Below are 20599 nucleotides of genomic sequence, written 5' to 3'. Positions count from 1 at the left end.
AGCTCCCCAAGTCTCTAAAGTGGCAGCTCCCATCATCTGTCTCCAGTTTACCCAGTAAGGATAGACAACTGTCCTCGTCTTTGACTTGACCACACTTCATCTGAGTTCATTCCACTGACTGCAGTTTTGGCAGACATAACATTCAACCCTGGCCAGCTCCTCCATATCAAGCACTCCTTTGATAAAGTAGTAAGCAATAGACGGGCCAAGACTTCACTTTTCATTTTCCAAAGCAGTCTTTCGGTGGTTTCTTGTGCACGAAATGACCTTTTCTCAGTCCTGTTTCACCCAAATTGCTCAAAAGAGCAGGTAGTCCAAGATTACAGTTAGTTCAGGCTCCTTGTTTTGACCCTTTAAGTTATTTGCAATTTATGGTGACCCTAAGACAAAACTAGCACAGGGTTTTCTCGGCAAGATTTGTTCAGAGATAGTTTACCTTTGCCTTTTTCTCAGTCTGTAACTTGCCCAAGGCCACCCAGATTAAAATCCAGATTATCTCATTTGAACTGGATTACATGGCAGTGTAGACTCATATAATCCACTTCAAAGCAGATAATGTGAATTATTGTCTTTAATAATCTGGATTATATGGCAGTGGGGCCCCTTCCACACAGATGAATAAAATCCCATAATATCTGCTTTGAACTAGGATATATAGCGTGGACTCAGATATTCCAGTTCAAAACAGATATTGTGGGTTATTTTGCCTTGATATTCTGGGTTATATGGCTGTGTAGGAGGGCCTTGGATTCCCAGGGGCTCTTACACACAGTCCTGTATTCCAGAATATCAAGGCAGAAAATCCCACAATATCTGCTTTGAATTGGGTTATCTGAGCCCACACTCAGATAATGTGGGATTTTCTGTCTTGATATTCTGAGATATAGGGCTGTGTGAAAGGGCCCCATGTCTGATTGTGGATTCGAACCCTACTCTCCATAATACAGCACACAAATCACTATGTAAATCATTTGCCAAATCTTAATCTGCAGCAGATTGTGTACCACAGAAACAGATATATGTTTGCAGAAATATTCAATTAATCAATCACTTTATAGTCTTCCTTTTTCATAAGGCAGCTTGTCATGGTTTGGTTTCAACTCCCCAGATTTGTTTCCTATAATTATCTGCACATTTGATAATAGGAACAATATCTTGACCCTTGATCTTTCTATTTCTCCCTGCTGGTTTTACTAAAATGGGACAAATGAAATCATAAGGAAATACTGCAATTTAAAACTGCAATCCTTGCTCTCTGAACTATTCAGAGAATGCAAGAACTTCCTAGATACTCGTATCATGGGATTTCATTCTACATTTTTTTTTTAAAAAGTAAGGCACTTAATCCTGCACTGAGTATATGGGGAGGCTCAAGTTATAATCTAAACCAGGGATCCTCAAACTTTTTAAACAGAGGGTCAGGTCACAGTCCCTCAAACTGTTGGAGGGCCGGATTATAATTTGAACAAAACATGAATGAATTCCTATGCACACTGCACATATCTTATTTGTAGTGCAAAAACACTTTAGAATAATTAAAATTATGAACAATTTTATCAAATATAAACTTATTAGTATTTCAATGGGAAGTGCGGGCCTACTTTTGACTGATGAGATAGGGTTGTTGTTGTTGTTGTTGTTGTGCTTTCAAGTTGTTTCAGACTTAGATTAACTCTGAGCGAGGGCCGGGCATATGACCTTGGAGGACCTTATCCGGCCCATGGGCCTTAGTTTGAGGACCCCTGCTATAGACTATAAACAAGGCATGGGCAAACTTGGGGACTCCAGGTGTTTTAGACTTCAACTCCCACAATTCAGAATTGTGGGAGTTGAAGGTAAAAACACCTGGAAGACCGAAGTTTGCCCATGCCTGCTATAAATTATTGAAGTGCTGAGGAAAAAGTGTAATGAATTAAGCTACTACCTTGATATGGCCATCTTTATATTTCACCCATTTTTCCACTTAAAGCAACTGAACAATATTTTGTTTAGAAATTGTCTTCCAACTTTGATAAGCAGTAATTTTTTAGATTTCTTTCGGGTTCTTTGAGTCAAGCAATCAAAACAAATGGCAGAAAAAAACTGTACAAAATAAACACAAACAAGAAATGGCTAACTGCCAGAATCCTTTGATGTCTTTATTTGCCATTTATATTCTATTTAGTCCAACAATGCAGATATAGAAGAACAGGAGAAAACCATATCCGAAGTAGCACATCTATTCTTATAGCTGCCTGTAGCTAATTACATTCCCCAAGCAGTTGAAAAAGTAACACGCAAACATGAACCTTTCAAGAAACAGAAGGACAGGTGGATTTGCTGCAACTGAAAACCACCGAAGGCAGCTTTCCACGAAAAAATAACCAGCCTGTCAAAGTGCTAGAGATAACCACAACACATGCCCGTTTCTATTTAAAATCTGCACGTTTCCTCTTGCTATAATTTAAAGGTCAATGCGTCTTGCTATCTACAGGATATAGATATATAAAATATAGACTCTGTTTTTAATCACACTTTTGTTTGATAAATAACTTTTTTAAAATATCTACTGTACACAAAATGCCCATGCACTGACATTTTAGAGATATAGTTTGCTTCTTGTATTTCTGTCTATATATATACAGTATATTATATACACACATATATATCCTTGCAAAACACAATAAATAGATATATTTAAATACAGCAGTAAATGTACACTTGGATTTTTGAAGACCGAAAGGGAAAAAAGGCATCATTCAAGGCTCAGAGATAGCCAAGCACTTCAGTCAACCATGGTGTGCTAATTCTATACCTAAAATAGTTTACAGAACTAGGTACCATCTTTTTTAAAACTCTTTTTACAGTACTATCATTGCTGGGGAGCATAACAGAGAGGCAGAAAAGTAAATAGACCTGGCTAGACTTGTCCAGGATGGACTGAAATAAGAGTATGATTCCAGCAGGCTTGACTGGAGTTTTGTTTCCTATTTGAAAGATCTATAAATTCATACAGTAAACATCTCATTCTTTCCTCAAGTGCTTTTTAAGAAATGGTGGTTAGCTCCAGCTCCCCATGCGGGGACATGAGAGAAGCCTCCCACTAGGATGGTAAAACACCAAAACATATGGGCGTCCCCTGGGCCATGGCCTTGCAGACAGCCAATTGTCTCACACCAGAAGCAACTTGCAGTTTCTCAAGTCGCTTCTGACATGAAAAACACATACATACACAAACTGGAGAACCTTTGATCAGTAGCCACAACGTCCAGAATGAATTTAAGCTGTACATCATCATTTCCATTCCTGAATTTGCTCCCACTTTCAGATCTGTCACGCTGATGGGATACCAAGCCCATTACCTTCATCACAGCTTTGCATCTCCCAGCACCTGCTTAATTAAGACATCTATCTCAAGCCTGCTTAACAATAAGGGCTGCCTTCAGAAGGTGCATCCCATTGTGCACAAGCATCCCCGGATCAGAGGGAAAGAATAGCAAAGGCAATTTTAGCATGAGCTTTGATACTTTACCCAGTTTTTTCCTAGTCCCATACTCATCCATCATATTGGACAAGGTAGTGGGACAGAGAGAGGAGAGGAAGAATACAGTTGGCCTTCCACATCTGCAGGCTTCACTTTTTGCAGATTTGATTATTCATAGATTTAATTCATACCTTCTCTTGGAATCTCCAGGTCCTTTCAGTGCAACTCTACAACCAATGCCTGGCCGAAGCTGACTGGAGAACCAAGAGATTCCTATGGAGATATTTTCTCAAGTTAAAAAATAACATTTAAAAAAATGTGTTTCCTGCACTTTCACAGGGGTCATGCGCCCCTAACCTCAGAAGTAGAGGGCCCACTGCAGTAGAGACTGTACGGTTGTTCAAGGCACTGCTCCAAAGGAGACCTTGCAAAGGTGGAAGGAAGGAAAGAGATAATGTGTTAACTACCTGCAGAGAGCACAAAGCAGAGCAGAAACTTACATTCAAGTACATACTAATAGGAAATAGATCGGGCCTGGGCAAACGTCAGCCCTCCGGATGTTTTGGACTCCAACTTCCACAATTCCTAACAGGTTATTAGGAATTATGGCATGTGAAGACCAAAACACATGGAGACCCGAAGTTTACCCATGCCTGAAATAGATCCTACTGTCTACCGTTAGATTTCTTTTCAGTGCAAGTGTCTATGTCAGCTCAAGAATGTGGCTCACATCTTGAGCATAGATCTTTGAAGTTGTTCAGGCTCTAATTTGCCCCAACATTACAGCATATCAGATGACCAATTATAATTGGCAGCTTTTTGTAATTTTTTTCTGCTACTGATGGTTTTTATTATTTACAGCATTTTGATTTTGCGTCTCTCCTATGACTTTCTTGCTAGCCACCAGTAGGGTTGTGGCTTTTTTGGGGGAGTGGGGGGATGAAAGACAATTTATGTCTTTACCTAAATAAAACAAAATAATGTATTGCATAATTTGAGAATAGGTTTAGTTGAGGCTAAATGCTATTTCTCTTGAATAAGCCAAGATATTTCTTTATTTAAGTCTTTTAGGTAAAGATCATAAAAGTGCAAAATAAAGCCAGCATTTCACTTGCATGTCACAACCAATGAGCATTAGCTGTAAAAAAACAACTTTCTGTGACTCATAGGTATGGTCAGACAGATATTAGAAACGTTAGTTTTATAGATAACTGCAGCCTGAATCTCCCAGCCATAAGGCCAGTGGGAGCTTTAGTTCAAAAAAGAATACTGTATGTCCAAAATTGCTCTGGATTGCTGTGAGTTTTCCAGACTGTATGGCCATGTTCCAGAAGCATTTTCTTCTGACATTTCGCCCACATCTATGGCAGGCATCCTTAGAGGTTGTGAGGTCATAGATGTGAGTGAAACGTCAAGAGAATGCTTCTGGAATATAGCCATACAGTCTGGAAAACTCACAGCAACCCAGTGATTCCGGCCATGAAAGCCTTTATCAATACATCATAAAAGCTCTACTGGCACCCAGTGCCTTCCTAAAGAAATTCAATCCTGCAATGATTAAGCCAGGAGGCAAAATTATCTTTCATTCAATTGCTTTGCATTTTTTAAAAACTCATGGTTGCACACTAGAATCATAGAATCATAGAGTTGGAAGAGACCTCATGGGTCATCCAGTCCAACCCCCTGCCAAGAAGCAGGAATATTGCATTCAAATCACCCCTGACAGATGGCCATCCAGCCTCTGTTTAAAAGCTATTAGCTAGTGTGCTTTTGAACAAGGGTGCAGCAGGAATTTAGTAGATTCTAAGTATATCCATCTCACTATGCAGTCAGGATTAAAACGAATTCCTGGAAGTAATATTTCTATTACACTCAAAGTGCTGTTCAAGCTTCATCAGCAAAGTACTGCCTGGCCGTTTATGAGCTTCCTTGCTTCTCTTTAATCTTAGACCATAGTTTAACATTTTTAAACACCCAGGACAGATTAACAATGGCTGATACCAAACAAAACAGGGATTGAAAGCATGTCTCTTTAGTTTTTATTGTTCTTGCACCTAAGGCAGGACTGGGCAAACTTCAGCACTCCAGGTGTTTTGGACTTCAACTCCCACAATTCCTAACAGGTAGTCAGCCCATGCTTGACCAAAGGAATTCTGCAAATGGTGTTAAAACTGCTTTAGGCAGGGATGGATGATATGATGATAACAGTAATTTTGTAATTTCAAAACAAAATAGATTTCAGTGGCAACTGAAAAAAACACAATTTTTAAAAGGGATTTTGCTTGATTTAAATGGCTTGTAGAAGTAACTACCTATTAAATAGGCTGTATTCTTTCCACTGTCCATAAAAAACTTCTGGCTGCTTCAATTTTAATTTTTGGGCTGTCCATGTAGCGATTCCAAGGTCAGAAAAATAGGACCTCAATGCACCATGGTCGCCCATATCTGGCCTAGGCCAAGCTTCCCCAACCTATCACCCTCCAGTTGTATTGTAATGCAACTCTTAGTACCCCAACAGAAGACAACTTGCAGGATTGATGGGAGCTGTACTCCAATACATCTGTGGGCACAAGGTTCATGCAGGCTGCCAATAGCTGTGCCCCCTTTCTAGTGCCTATTTAGATACAGTTGCCTTTTTGTTTAAGCAAGCAATTAAACTTTTGTTGTAAGCAAAATGATATCAGCATTACAGATCACAACTCTCTGGCAGGAGAGAAAGGAACATGAATTTTGCCATTCCTCTTGTACGGTCATGGATTAATTCTTCTGACAAAACAGAGAAAAAACTTTATTTTAGGTTCTCAATTATCTTTTAAAATTTCATGTGCTTTTTCACATCTGAGGATCCATGCGAGTAATATTGTGGGCTCCACTAACACAACTCCATCACCTTCCTCTTGTCTTTAGGAAACACACACTGAGACTACTATTTAGACTTCCCTGAACAATTTTTTTGTTTTCACTTTAAGTGCAAGTGAATCAGATGTGCACGTGCAGCTTTCAGGTATGTTACGTTTTACTTTCCTATAATGCTATTTTGTAAACAGCTTGTCAGGGATTATTTTTACAGGCATTTCAAATGCATTTACTATTTCAGCACCAATTAGGCAATGGGAGGATTTAAACAACAGAAATTGCCTCTCCATATTTCCTCTTTCTTGTCCAATACCTATCTGACAAGCAAGACATATTTTCTGCTTCGCCTTATTCCTATTTACCAAGATTTGACAAAATAATAATAATACTAGCAATAAAAAGCTAACAGTACAGAGACATTCTGCTTCTGCGCATTGCTTCGCTGATCAAGTAGGCAGGGCTTAGTTCTGGTTCTTCAGTCATAATTACAATGTTCTGCCATTCACCCAGTTGGTTTGATTTCTTAATAGTGTCCACCACGCACAAAGCATAAAGACAGTCATCAAAAGTGGCAGCCATCGTGAGCGGCCGCCCGTCCCACGTTCGCCGGTCATCCTGATCTTCAAACGCCTCCCTGACGGCCTGCACCATCTTTATTGTCCCCCGTAGGTAAGGGGACGGGATGTCACTGAAGGCCTTTTCTGGTAACAAGGCATTGCTGACTGGCGTGGAGTCCTTCAAAAGAAGCTCCTTCTGTTGTGAGTTATTGCTCTGCCCATATAAATCAGTGCCTACCACAATCAGCCGCCCGCTGGAACCCACTACAACGATATCCTGTTTAAATTCTCCAGGCACGTTGAAGTTGAGCGTAACAGTGCAACACACTCCTCCTTCCAGGACCATTTGAAAAGTACAAAAGTCATCGCTCGTGATTTGGCGGATTCCCTTGATGTGGTCCGTCTGTTTCACAAAGGTCTTTAGCAGCCCATGTACTTTGACAGCCTTCTGGCCAGTTAGGAAGGTCAAAAGATCAATGATGTAGGTGCCAACCGAGTGCAAACCTCCGCCGCCCATCAAGTCATCGCAGCTCCAGTTGTACTTCTTCCCCAGCAGGCTCCCACTGTGGACCTGTACCTCACACACCAGCAGCTCTCCAACGTAGCCCTCTTGGATCAGCTGCTTCATCTTCACAAAGGCAGGCAGGAAGCGAAGAACGTTACCCATAATGCTCATGAGCTTAGGATAATAGTGGGCGGCAGACATCATCCTAAAGGCGTCCAATGGAGTAGCGGTCCTGTCACAGATGACATTCTTCCCAATCCCTGCCAGACATTAAAAAGAGAAAGAGTTATGAAGCTGGGACACCTTATGCCCTTAAGTACCAATACAGCAGGAATCTAGTAAGGCTGCTAAAGAAAGGACCCTGTTTGGAAACAATTCAGAGAAAGAATAACATGCCCATGACCTTGTTGTTTTTGTGAGACAGGATCTCTGGAAAATGCAATGTAATACCATGTGTTCTTGTTTCAGTTACATGGCATGTTTCATAAACAGAATTTAGGGCTTCTGGTTATCAATAAATGCAGGCAACTTAATTTCTTGGTGCACAAGAAAATACAATCTCATTCTGGAAAGGGTAGACTATAGAACTCTAATCCCCTTGGGGAGATAGAGCAGAATTTAAACAAACTATATAATGGTGACACCAAAAGCAGATTTTCCTGTTCAAAGCCTTCATTTTTCACCACATGATTTATTAACGCCTGCATTTCAGCCTGATGTTTCGCCATCTTAAAATTTAACACAAGCACATTCCCTAGAATCTAGTTTGGTTTCAACTTAAAACTCTACCCCTGTTAAGAGGTCTAAAAACTTCAAACATAGCTATAAAAGGACGAATGATCATATTAGACCTTGGAATTCCTGTGCATAGTGCTGTCATCTTAAGCCCCTTCTACACTGCCCTATATCCCAGAATCTGATCCCAGATTATCTGCTTATCCCTGACTATCTGGCAGTCTAGACTCATTTAATACAGTTCAAAACAGATAATCTGGAATCAGATCTTGGGATATAGGGCAGTGTAGCTCCAGCCTAAAAGGAAAATAAATTGGGTAGTAGTCCAGGATTTTACATATAGAAGGGATACAGTGGATTTTCTATACATATTTCAACATTTTCATCATTACAGCTGGCGTGTTCTCAAAAAGATTTTTGAATGTATTGTAGACATTAAAAAATTAACCGCTGACTGAAGGAGATAGAAGGTGGGTCCAACAATATCTGGAAAACCAAAGACTCACCATTCCAGCTTTAAAGGCAATTTCTTATCTAACAACAGGAATGCTAAATGCTTTCTTTAACCCCACAAAAATGGAGCCAAATTTGTACCAGGAGCATCTGCAATGAATTGGAGTTCTGAGACATACTGCTAGGAAAAAATATTTGAAAGCCAAAGCTATAGAGCTCACTAATGGTAGAGGTTTCCCCTGACATTAAGTGTACTCATGTCTGACTCTGGGAGGTGGTACTCATCTCCATGTCTCAGCCGAAGAGCCGGCATTGTCCGCAGACACCTCCAAGGTCATGTGGCCAGCATGACAGCTTTCTGCCAAAGCGGTACCTATTGATCTACTCACATTTGCATGTTTCCGAACTGCTAGGTTGGTGGAAGCTGGGCTAACAGCAGGTGCTCACCCCACTCCCCAGATTAGAACCACCAACCTTTCCATCAGCAAGTTCAGCAACTTACCGCTTTAACCCACTGCACCACTGGGGGCTCCATAGAGTTCCCTAGCATGCTACAAAATTCACTACCTGCTCTCCAGAACAAGCCTCTCTGATTTTTAATATCTTCATCTGGCAACCACTGCTGGCATGTTTACATTCTTTTGAGCTTCCTCCTCAAATGTCTAGATTGCCTGCGAAGCAGTGCCTCTAAACCTTCCACATGAAACATCAACCATCTCCTACTGTGCCTACTTGATTCATCTAACATTAGGTTTGTTTGACTTCACAGAATGAATTTGTGTAGCTGACCTACATTCCTTTAACAGATAAGGCTCCAGCTGTACCTTCGGCAGCAGAATTATATTCAGTGTTAATCAGTGCTTTATTTAAATAATTTTTTTGCCAGCAGGATATGTTTGCACCATAGGACTCCAGGGCTGGCAAACAACTTAAAAATGCAGAAACAGAGCTTTTACATAAAATTCCAACAAATCACACACACACACAACCATAGTAGCATAAAGATGCAACTGCCATGAACACCATTTTCATTTCTGAACAACTTCTGCAGCCTTTCCCAATTTTCCTTCCCCACTGAAAAGGTTATTTTCTTCCTGCATACCATATACCTTTGTCCCAGTTTGGAAGAAGCAGTCCTATTGTGTTTCTGCCACTCCAATACTTCAACTGCTTTTAAAATGTCTGTTTCAATCTCCCATCTCATTTTCTCTCTTTGTCCTCAGATTACTTCAGTTGCAGAAAATTGAGTTCAAAATGCATAGCGTTTCAAAAAGATGGACCCAAATTGAAATGGCTATATCTCTGCAACCACAAACTTCCCATGAATTAAACTCATGCCTCTTGAAAGGGTGGGAAATGGAGTTTCAGATTATTACCGCTAGATACCTTTTCCAGCACACAAACAGCCCCCAGCTTCAGTCATTCACAACGTAAGATGTAGTCCAGCATGGGTGAATCCATAATTACGGCGCAGTGTTATTTCAATTGTTTTAGGAGAGGCATCTGCAGTAATAATTTCACCACATAATAAATATCCTTGCTCTTTTTGTTTCTCTGCTGTTGCTACCTTGCTCAGTGTTCACCTCCCTTTGCCCCTTGCCTGTCTTCATTTTTCTGCTGGATTATATAGCAGTATAGACTCGTATAATCCAGTTCAAAGCACATAATGTGGGGCCCATCAATACAGCTGTATAAAAAAGGAAATCAGGGCAGAAAATCCCACAATATCTGCTTTGAACTGGGTTATCTTGAGTCCACACTACCATATAATCCAGTTCAAAGCAGATAATGTGGGGTTTTATTCAGCTGTGTGGAAGGGGCCGTGGATTAGTTGTCCAAAAATGAGTCGCCATTAAGGCTGAGAAAGGCGGTATACAAGTATAGTAAATAAATATAGTAAATAAATTATCCAATTTGATAATCTGGATTATAATGCAGTGTAGATCCATCCTCAGTGAACTTTAACATTCACTAATTGACCCTATCAATGTGGGGAAAAGAAACACTTGCATGTTGCCTTGAGGTCACCGGAGTGGAGGCTCGATATACACTTTTTTAAATGCATGCATTTCTGCATACATACAAGCCTCAGGAGTGATGTCAGCACCTAAAATTGGGGCTCAGTGTGTTCAGAAGCCATGAAATGCTGGCAAATGGTTGCCCAGAGGGGAAAATACTCAAGAATGGAAGAAGTGGAAACAAAACAGTGACTCCACAGGGCAGTATTTTATTCTCTGAACTAAAACTACATTGTAAAGAAGATCAAAGTAAATGGGATGTCGAATACTGACCTATTCAGATGTTGTTAGCTTCTCTGTGAGAAAAATCCATGACAATGGTTACAAGTTAAAGCGGAAGCTCTAAAATGAAGTCACAGCAATGACTGGATTAAAATGGTTGATGTGATCTAGAACCCTAATTGTGCAAACCGCATGGAGGGCTGTAACTACATTCAGTGGAAAGTTACAATTTCTTGTGAATATGTTTTAAATGTGGTTTAAGTGTATATTGTTAAGGCATCAAATGATTGCCTGGTTGTAAGCCACCTTGAGTCACCTTTGGGTTCAAGAAAGGCAGGATAGAAACATCGTAAATAAATAAATGAGTGGATGGAGGAGTTAGAAGTCTAGCCCTTCTTTGGTTGCAAGTTCCCAATACCTGAAGGGCTACATTTAGATAAAAAAGTTTTTTAAAAGAATGCAAGTAGCCTCCTTTGTGAAGGAGTGTGAAATATATTGGGAGTGCACCAAGTGTGAAGACACATTGATAGGTTCAATCTTCTTTCCTTTACTTAAATCCTGTTTTCAAATTCCTGCTCAAATTCTACATTGCACAACTTTATAAATCCTTAGGTATGCCACAAAGGCGCAAAAGGTCCTCTTAGTGGATTCTGAAAATGGTTCTAATGCACACTAGACACTTTTGATGTGGATTGTGCATTTCAACTTATGGCAACCCCATGAATTTCATGTGATTGTCTTAAGGCAAGGAATACTATAGCTCACAGCACCTGATATTCATTGGCAGTCTTCCATCCAAGTACCAGCCAGGGTTGGCCTTCCTTTGCTTTCAAGACATGATCTGATGCATGGTCTAGAAATCTGTTGTTGCCTTCCATAAATATTCTCAGCCTTATATTCCAATACCTCCCCCAGAACAGCGGGCTACACTCCGGTGGTAAATGAAAATTAGACTCATCTATTAACAACAAAGATCTGCAGAGTCAAAGCAATGGTATTCCCCATAGTCACCTATGGATGTGAGAGCTGGACCAGAGGGAAGGCTGAGCGAAGGAAGATAGATGCTTTTGAACTGTGGTGTTGGAGGAAAGTGCTGAGAGTGCCTTGGACAGCGAGAAGATCCAACCAGTCCATACTTCAAGAAATAAAGCCTGACTGCTCATTGGAGGGAAGAATAGTAGAGTCCAAGATGAAGTACTTTGGCCACATCATGAGAAGAAAGGAAAACTTAGAGAAGTCAATTATGCTGGGGGAAATGGAAGGAAAAAGGAAGAGGGACCGACCAAGGGCAAGATAGATGGATGGTATCCTTGAAGTGACTGGATTGACCTTGAAGGAGCTGGAGGTGGTGACGACCGACAGGGAGCTCTGGCGTGGACTGGTCCATGAAGTCATGAAGAGTCAGAAATGACTGAATGAATGACCAACAAATTACTAGAGATCAGAGTTTCAAGTTATCAACATGCACATTTACTTCACACATTTGCATTGCATTTATATACAGTTTAAGAAACTTCAGACAGTTATGACTTGTCGTTAGACAAGGAAGATGACAAGAGTGCTGAATCCTAATTCAGAAACAATAGCAAGCTACAAGTTGGCTTTAGGCAATATTATACATCAGTAATATAAGTAAACAATGCAGCCAACCATGCTCCTCCAGAACAGGGTTTTTTGCTTCAAAAATGTTTTCGCAGCCATCTGTTTAACACTGCAGCTTTGTCATGCTTCAGTTACATGGTGATCTGCCAAGGGGATAGTTTGGCTTTGCTAGCAATGGATCTACAGTTTGGGCGTTCTGATTTTTATAAACATTTGGAATTATGTAATTTGGAAACAATGCTTGCTTTATTTTAAGAGAGAAGAAATCATGGTGAGCTGCTCTTAATCCCAACTGAAAATGCCATTGTTGGTGACCTGGGCATGAGGGCATTTAGACACAAGTAGAAATGGCCCCCAAACACACAGAAATGAAGCAGTCACATGGAGAACCAATGAAGCAGCACCAGTGTCATCCCAACTGAACACTTCAGCACAGCATCGTCTCTGACAGTTCAAAGGAATTGGTTCTGACAGTTCAAAGGAATTGGTTCACACCCCTTGGACTGCACACTGCAGCATTTGGCTCCAGTTTGTATAGCTGACACTACAAGTGCCACTTCAACCATGAATTATAAATCAGACAGCATGGTGGGGTGATTTAAGTGTTGGACTAGGGATCTAAAAGACCAGGGCTTGAATCTTCATTCAGCCATTGGGTGATTGTGGGCAAATCGCACTCCCTAGTCTAAACCTAAAAGAAGGGCAATAGAAAGCATCACTACTGCAGCGTAAGCTTCAAGGAAAAGATTCCCAGCAGGCATAATAAAGTAACAAAACTACAACTCAAATTCCTAAGAATAGTTACCAATATTGAACAAACCACATGTACTCCATAAAGAACATTCATTTTATCCCAATGTGTCAGGAGATTCATCGATATCCATTTCACTTATAATTGTTTTTCTCTTCTCGATTATCTGCAGATGCTTTCTGTGGTCCAAGAACCATCAAAATAAAGACATCTGGATATGATATTTAGCTGAATCTGCAATGCCCACTAATTGCCTTCTTTTCTGCCCCCACATTGGAAAGGGAAGCAAAATAACTCCCTTCGCAAACAAACATTCTGAATGTTCACTCATGACTTCTTACTTTATTATCATTTCTGCTCACTATACAAAGAACTCTTAAAAGCACAACCAATGGTCAACACATGGCACCAAATGCTACCAACAAAGCTTTCGACAATACAACAAACAATTCCTTTGTTTCAGAATTCCATAGACTCAGAAAGTATGAATGTTTCTCAGGCCACTTCTACACTGCCATATAAAATCCAAAATTATCTGCTTTGAACTGCATTACATGGCGGTTTAGACTCCTATAATCCAGTTCAAAGCAGATAATGTGGATTATCTGCTTTGATGATGCACTATGCTACTCTGCTGCTGAGTATGCATGCCCAGTGTGGAACACACCTCACCACGCTAAAACAGTGGATGTGGCTCTTATTGAGACATGCCACATTATCACGGGGTGTCTGCGCCCTACACCACTGGAGAAATTACACTGTTTAGCCGGTATTGCACCACCTGACATCTGCCAGGAAGTAGCAGCCAATAGTGAAAGGACCAAGGCAGTGACATTTCCAGCTCATCCCTTGTTTGGGTATCAGCCAGCACGTCAACGACTCAAATCAAGAAATAGTTTTCTAAGATCTACAGAGACACTCGCTGGAACACCTCAGCAAGCGAGAGTCCAAAAGTGGCAGGCTCAAACCCAGAACCTCAATCAGTGGCTGATACCAAATGAGAGACTCCCTCCAGGGCACACAGAAAACTGGGCAACTTCAAAGGCGCTGAACAGACTGCGCTCTGGCACCACGAGATGCAGAGCCAACCTTAAGAAATGGGGCTACAAAGTGGAATCCATGACATGCGAGTGTGGAGAGGAGCAAAGTACAGACCACCTGCTGCAATGCAACCTGAGCCCTGCCACATGCACAATGGAGGACCTCCTTGCGGCAACACCAGAGGCACTCCAAGTGGCCAGCTTGGCCCCTAAATTCTTCAAACTCTGGTAGAGTTGCATATTTTTTTAATGAAAATTACAAATCACCACCGGCCTGTACATGAGTTAGTGAGCCAAGTAAAATACCTAGTATAATCCCGTCCAGGCATCATGGCAAATAGATGTGAGTAAATAAAGGTTAAATAATAATAATAATAACAACTATAATATTCTGAAGATTCAGAAAAAAACAGTTCACATAATTCTTTTGCTTTTCTTGTTTTCTGCACAGTGTTAATAGTGTGCATTCATCACAGATATTTGTCCTCACAGCATCAGTCCACCTTCTCTTGCCCTTCATGGACTGTACTTTAATGCACACATCACATGATCTGGCAAGTCTGTGTGCCCAGCATCCCAATTCATCCCCTGGTACAGCTCTTAGCAGCGCCCAGTGGCAGTTGTATTAAAGGAAATAGAGGGGTGGGGTAGGGGAAATGCAGTAAACAACTTCTATATATAGAAGTGCCAGGCTAAAATAAGCAAAGGGAATACAAGTATAGTAAATGACATGGCAGAATAAGTTAAGACAACACTAACCCAAGTGTGTAGACCCCAAAGAAATGTAGATTAGTCATATCTCCAACATATACAAATGTCCCCTCATTAATGAAAAAAATCTTTATACACTATTCCCTATTCACACTACAGCTCTTTAACTGCTTTTGAGATCCATGTTTACATTGCAGTTACATGGCTTCTTAGCATATAACATGTGACACAATGATGAAACACAAGGTTAATGCAGGAAAGCAAAACACGACATTCCAGTCTATAAAACCATATGACTGACTGGAAACATTTTTAACCATGGCTTCTGCATAACAAAAGAAAAGAGTGCTTTGGGAGATTAGGTGGAAAGACATAAATATTTATGATGGCTGGTATCCTGTGGCTTAGTCATGTGAATCAGGCATGGGTTAATGAGGCTAACATAATCACAACAGTTATACTGGCACTATTTATATATAATGTTAGCTCACTGATATAAACTGAGCTTCTCTAATTCATCACTTTTCAAAATGTGTTGGATTCCCATCACTCACCCACTCTGGCTGGGTGTTATGGAGCTTGCAGCCCAAGACATTTGAAATGCTTCAAACTAGTGAAGGCTGAGTCTCCAGGAACTGATCAAATGATTATTGTTGGTCTCCCACTAATGTAGAGCATTAGCTTCCTAAGTCTGTAGAATTATCCATTCAAGAAAGCCATGAATTAGATATATTATGTTGTCTGGAAAACAACCAAGTCCTTCCCACATTAATTGTGGACTGCATGTCTATGTGTCTGCACCCTTTGAATTGGGTCCTATCATCTTAATGAAATGCAACACACGCAAATACCTGGGAGTTACCCTAGACCGTTCTCTGGCCTACAAGAAGCACTGGCTGAATATCAAGCAAAAAGTGGGTGCTAGAAATAATATCACATGAAAGCTGACTGGCACAACCTAGGGATCACAACCAGATACAGTGAAGACATCTGCCCTTGCGCTTTGCTACTCTGCTGCTGAATATGCATGCCTAGTGTGGAACACACCTCACCACGCTAAAACAGTGGATGTGGCTCTTATTGAGACATGCCACATTATCACGGGGTGTCTGCGCCCTACACCACTGGAGAAATTATACTATTTAGCTGGTATTGCACCACCTGACATCCGCGGGAAGTAGCAACCCATAGTGAAAGGACCAAGGCAGTGACATCTCCAGCCTATCCCCTGTTTGGATATCAGCCAGCATGCCAATGACTTAAATCAAGAAATAGTTTTCTAAGATTTACAGAGACACTTGCTGGAACACCTCACCAAGCGAGAGCCCAAAAGTGGCAGGCTTAAACCCGGAAACTCAATCAATGACTGATACCAAATTAGAGACCCCTTCCTGGGCACACAGAAAACTTTGTGTATGTATGTGTTTAAATGGAATACAACAGTTTGGTTCGCTCCTGACACGATAAATAAAATCTTAATGAAAGAAAATTGAAATGAAGGTCATATGGAGAGTGGAAAAGTACTGGCCTATCAAAACAATCCCCAGTATCATTATTGAAGGCTAGCTGTATTGACAAAATGCCAGATAAAATGACTTATCATCTTTCCTGAAAGCAAAATTTGAAACTGAATCTCAAGCACAGATTGCTATTAATGTCCCCAAAGCTTTATTTCCAAATGCGGCAGCCCTCCTCACAGCCAGGCTGCCCATATCCTATTATAGAATCATAGGATACCACAGCTGAAAGAGCACTGCTCCTTCTCAAGAAGACTCAATTTCTGCAGGACATGTTTCATTTCCCACTTAAGAAAAGGCATATTCGGTGAGAATTATCACAGAACACAGACAGTTCAGCCTTCTTGAAGGTTATGTTCTCCAGGTGGTTTAGACTGGGGTATCTCAAGCTAACTTACTTACATGGAGGTCTTGCAAACCCGCCTTCCCATCTGCCAAGTACCAATACCACACGTATAACCACTGACTACAACTGTTTCTCTTTGCTGGAAATATTCCTGAGGTTTACAACCAATGGCCTATGGATAGGCCTAAATCCATGGACCATCACTTTAAATCAGTGGTTCCCAACCTTTGGTTGTCTGGGTGTTTTGGATTTCAACTCCCAGAAATCCCAGCTGTTAGGAATTGTGGGAGCTGATGTCCAAAACACCTGGAGGACCAAGGGTTGGGAACCATTGCTTTAAGTAGACTTGGTTTGGATTACAACTCCCATTGATCATACTGCTAGAGAGAAGTTGCTTATGGGAAATGACAGTAGGATGTAGGCATAGATCCTGCAAACCTTCAGGTGGCCATCCTGTCCTAACCCAGAAGGACAGTGGAAATGTGGATTTACAGCTCCCATTCTTACAGATTCACTATCCCTATCATATGAATCTAAATTGGAGCCAATTGGGTCATGCTGAAGGACTTCACTGTAAAAATAACCAGATTAATAAACTAAGCTCTAATTCAGCTGCAAACAATGTGACCTACTTAACATGAAAACACTGATTCTTCCTCTACTGAACACAGAAGCCTCCGTTGTTGTTTTCCTGTCTTTCAATTGCTTTCATGTACATATCTTGATTAGAAACCTGTTTAGAAGTTATTTAACAAGCTGAAAAGATTTTTAAAAGTCCTGATATTTGCTGTTCAGCTTAAAAAACCTACAAAGTATATGGTAAACCAATGGTACTGAAGGTTTCATCCAACCTAGGTGCTCCATGTGAAAGCCCAGTGGTAAAAGGAAAAGTAGCGGACAACAGATGGGAGAAATGGAGCACTGTCTTCCTCGTGCTTTCAACATCTGTTTACAACATCACAGGGTTTTTTTTACACATTTCTATTGAAACACTCAGAAAAAAATGGCAGGAGCAGGGTTAAAGTATGACTGTGTGACCCTCATAAGTGGCAGGAATCAAGACGAAGAGGAACAGCCTCCAGGGAGGGAGCTGGCAAGGAAATAACTTGAAAGGTAGATTGACAGAGAAGTCGTCATCTGAAGAATAAGAGAAGTGAGAGTTTCCTCTCTCACTTAATTTATGTGGAAGGACAGGAACTGGTCACCCACTCACGGAACAAGGAAAAATAATTTCCCCACCAGAAAGCCTAGTTTATATTTTTGCAAACAACTGGCTACATGCCACATAATGTTGCCCAGAGATAATTACAAGAGTAGCCCTTTGGAGTGCTATAATTTACATCCTGACAGGACAGCTTCTGTCTTTTCAGGAACTATTGATAGGGCTCCTTTATTTATACACAAGGGTTTTCCATGAAATGTGTAGTGAGAGAGAAAAGAGCTCTTTAGCAGCCAGCCACATTCTGTGTGTATGTGCCTTCAAGTCTTCTGCAGATGTAATTTCATAGGATTTTATTAGACAAGGAATCCCCAGAGAAAGTTTTGTCATTTTCTTCCTCTGAATATAGCCTAGATCACCTGTTATTCATTGGCAGTCTCCCATTCAAGTACTAATCAAGGCCGATCCTGCTTAGCTTCCAAGATTAGATGGGATTTGGTGCCTCTAGGTCAGGGTATGTAGGACCAATCATGTTCTGCTTCATTAAATTCCATGCTGCTTAAAATGTCATCTGCTTTGTCCCTTACACAGCTGCAGCAAAATTAATTTTCAGCACCTCTTCTCTTCATTAACCTGAGTATTTATTCACTAATGTAAAATTCCCAGTAATGGCCTTTCCCAGTAGTGGCAGAGCAGCGGAAGTGATTCACTTCAATGATGAGACATCCATTACAGATGGGCATCTCCCTTGCTCTGATGCTGTGATAAAGTGTGAGAGTTCCAATAATAACATCTCTATACAGGAACTTCCTGTCTCTCAGCAGCAACATCCTATAAGAAAGATATACCAGACTGGAAAGTCACAAAATACTGCTTCACGTGGATTGTGCTACCTGTATATTGTTGCTTTGTGTCTTCATTTCCAATGTTTCTTCACAATGTGTGTGTGGCTTCAAGTCACCCATCAACTCATAGTGACTTCATGAATTCCATAAGGTATTCTTAGAGCAGTGGTTCTCAACCTTTCTAATGCTGTGACCCCTTAATACAGTTCCTCATGTTGTGGTGACCCACAACCATAAAATTATTTTTGTTGCTACTTTGTAACTGTAATTTTGCTACTGTTATGAATCGTAATGTAAATATTGGATGTGCAGGATATATTTTCATTAACTGGACCAAATTTGGCATAAATATCTGATACTCCCAAATTTGAATACTGGTGGGGTTGGGAGGGGGGGGGGACGACGACGACTGATTTTGTCATTTGGGAGTTGTAGTTGCTGTGATTTATAGTTAACCTACATTCAAAGAACGTTCTGAACTCCACCAGTAATGGAATTGAACCAGTCTTGGCACACAGAACTCCCATGACCAACAGAAAATACTGAAAGGATTTGGTGGGCATTGATCTTGAGTTTTGGAGTTGTAGTTCACTTACATCCAGAGAGTACGGTGGACTCAAACAATGATGGATCTGGACCAAACTTGGCACGAATACTCAATATGCTCAAATGTGAACACTGGTGGAGTTTGGGGAAAACAGACCTTGACATTTGGGAGTTGTAGTTGCTGTGTTTATAGTTCAACTTCAACCAAAGAACATTCTGAACCCTATCAATCATAGTATTGGGTCAAACTTCCCACACAGAACACCCAAGACTAACAGAAAATACTGCGGTTTTTTTATGGTCTTTGGCAACCCCTCTGACACCCCCTCGCGACCCACCCCCGGGTCCCGACGGCCAGGTTGTGAAACGCTGTCTTAGAGGAAGGAATGTATGGAGATGGTTTTTCCAATTCCTTCATTTAAAATATAGCCTAGTATTCATTGACAAGTCCAGAATAAGCCAGAAAACATGCTTCAGCCAACAAAAGTATATCCCATACAGAGCTTGAAACCGGGGTGGGAAAATGTAAAATGCTGATGCATTTTGAAAAATGCTGAAGCACCCTTGGCTGTAAAATAAATATACTCCCCCTGAAGGGAACCCATGTAATTCCCACAGAGATTCTCACTTTCCGCCCTTTTGTTCTCAATTCCTGTGCCCTCCCCTCGTTCAGCATGGATCCCGAACAGACATGGCAATGTGTATCACTGCATCTCAGTGGATTGGTTAAGAAAAAAAAATCCAGGATTTGGTTCAGATCAACAGACACTGTGTCCACTGTTGTAACCTCAAAATGGCTCCTCGCGTGTTTCTGTAGGTACAGTGCACCCAGTTTATCTGAATCCACCTCCAAACTGCATGATAGTGTCAATATAAAAGCACCATTAGAGTGTCTGTTGGAAGATGAATTGCTATTTTGTTGGTAGGAAGTTGTTTGTTTTCTGGGGACTTTGAGATGGTAGAAGAGAAAATTGTCTTTCTGTTAATTTTCCATTTACAACTGGAAAAACCCCAATGAGGGCCCTTTCCCCCAGATGTCTTTGTAGTTCATGTGGTATTCTCACTGCAGCTGAGAGACCAAACACAGAGATAAAAGTCTGCCACTGAAGTTTATGCAAGATTGCAACATGAACATGGAATTCACATTAGGAATTATTTGTAAAGATAGCATCTCTTTAAAATCCTACTGTAAAAGTAGGAAAATCCACTTATGCACACCCAAATAAAGAATGATCATGTATAATCTAACAGAGCTCCGTCTGGGAAAATACAA

The 20599-nt window shown here is 40.8% G+C and overlaps 1 protein-coding gene across 1 annotated transcript in view; it reads right to left on the bottom strand.

The window, feature by feature from the left end:
* Positions 1 to 2113: 2113 nt before the first annotated feature.
* The window catches only part of GFOD1 (Gfo/Idh/MocA-like oxidoreductase domain containing 1), a 60968-nt gene continuing 42482 nt past the window's right edge, over positions 2114 to 20599 (bottom strand). Inside the window, exon 2 of the mRNA XM_060774834.2 lies at positions 2114 to 7641. Within this exon, the coding sequence (XP_060630817.1) occupies positions 6722 to 7641 (920 nt within the window). The 3' untranslated portion in view covers positions 2114 to 6721. The remainder of the gene's footprint in view (positions 7642 to 20599) is intronic.

The sequence above is a fragment of the Anolis sagrei genome, chromosome 4, assembly GCF_037176765.1.
Source record: "Anolis sagrei isolate rAnoSag1 chromosome 4, rAnoSag1.mat, whole genome shotgun sequence".
Taxonomy (NCBI): Eukaryota; Metazoa; Chordata; class Lepidosauria; order Squamata; family Dactyloidae; genus Anolis; species Anolis sagrei.
The sequence above is the reverse complement of the archived record's forward strand: the minus strand, read 5'-3'. Positions and strand labels throughout refer to the sequence as shown.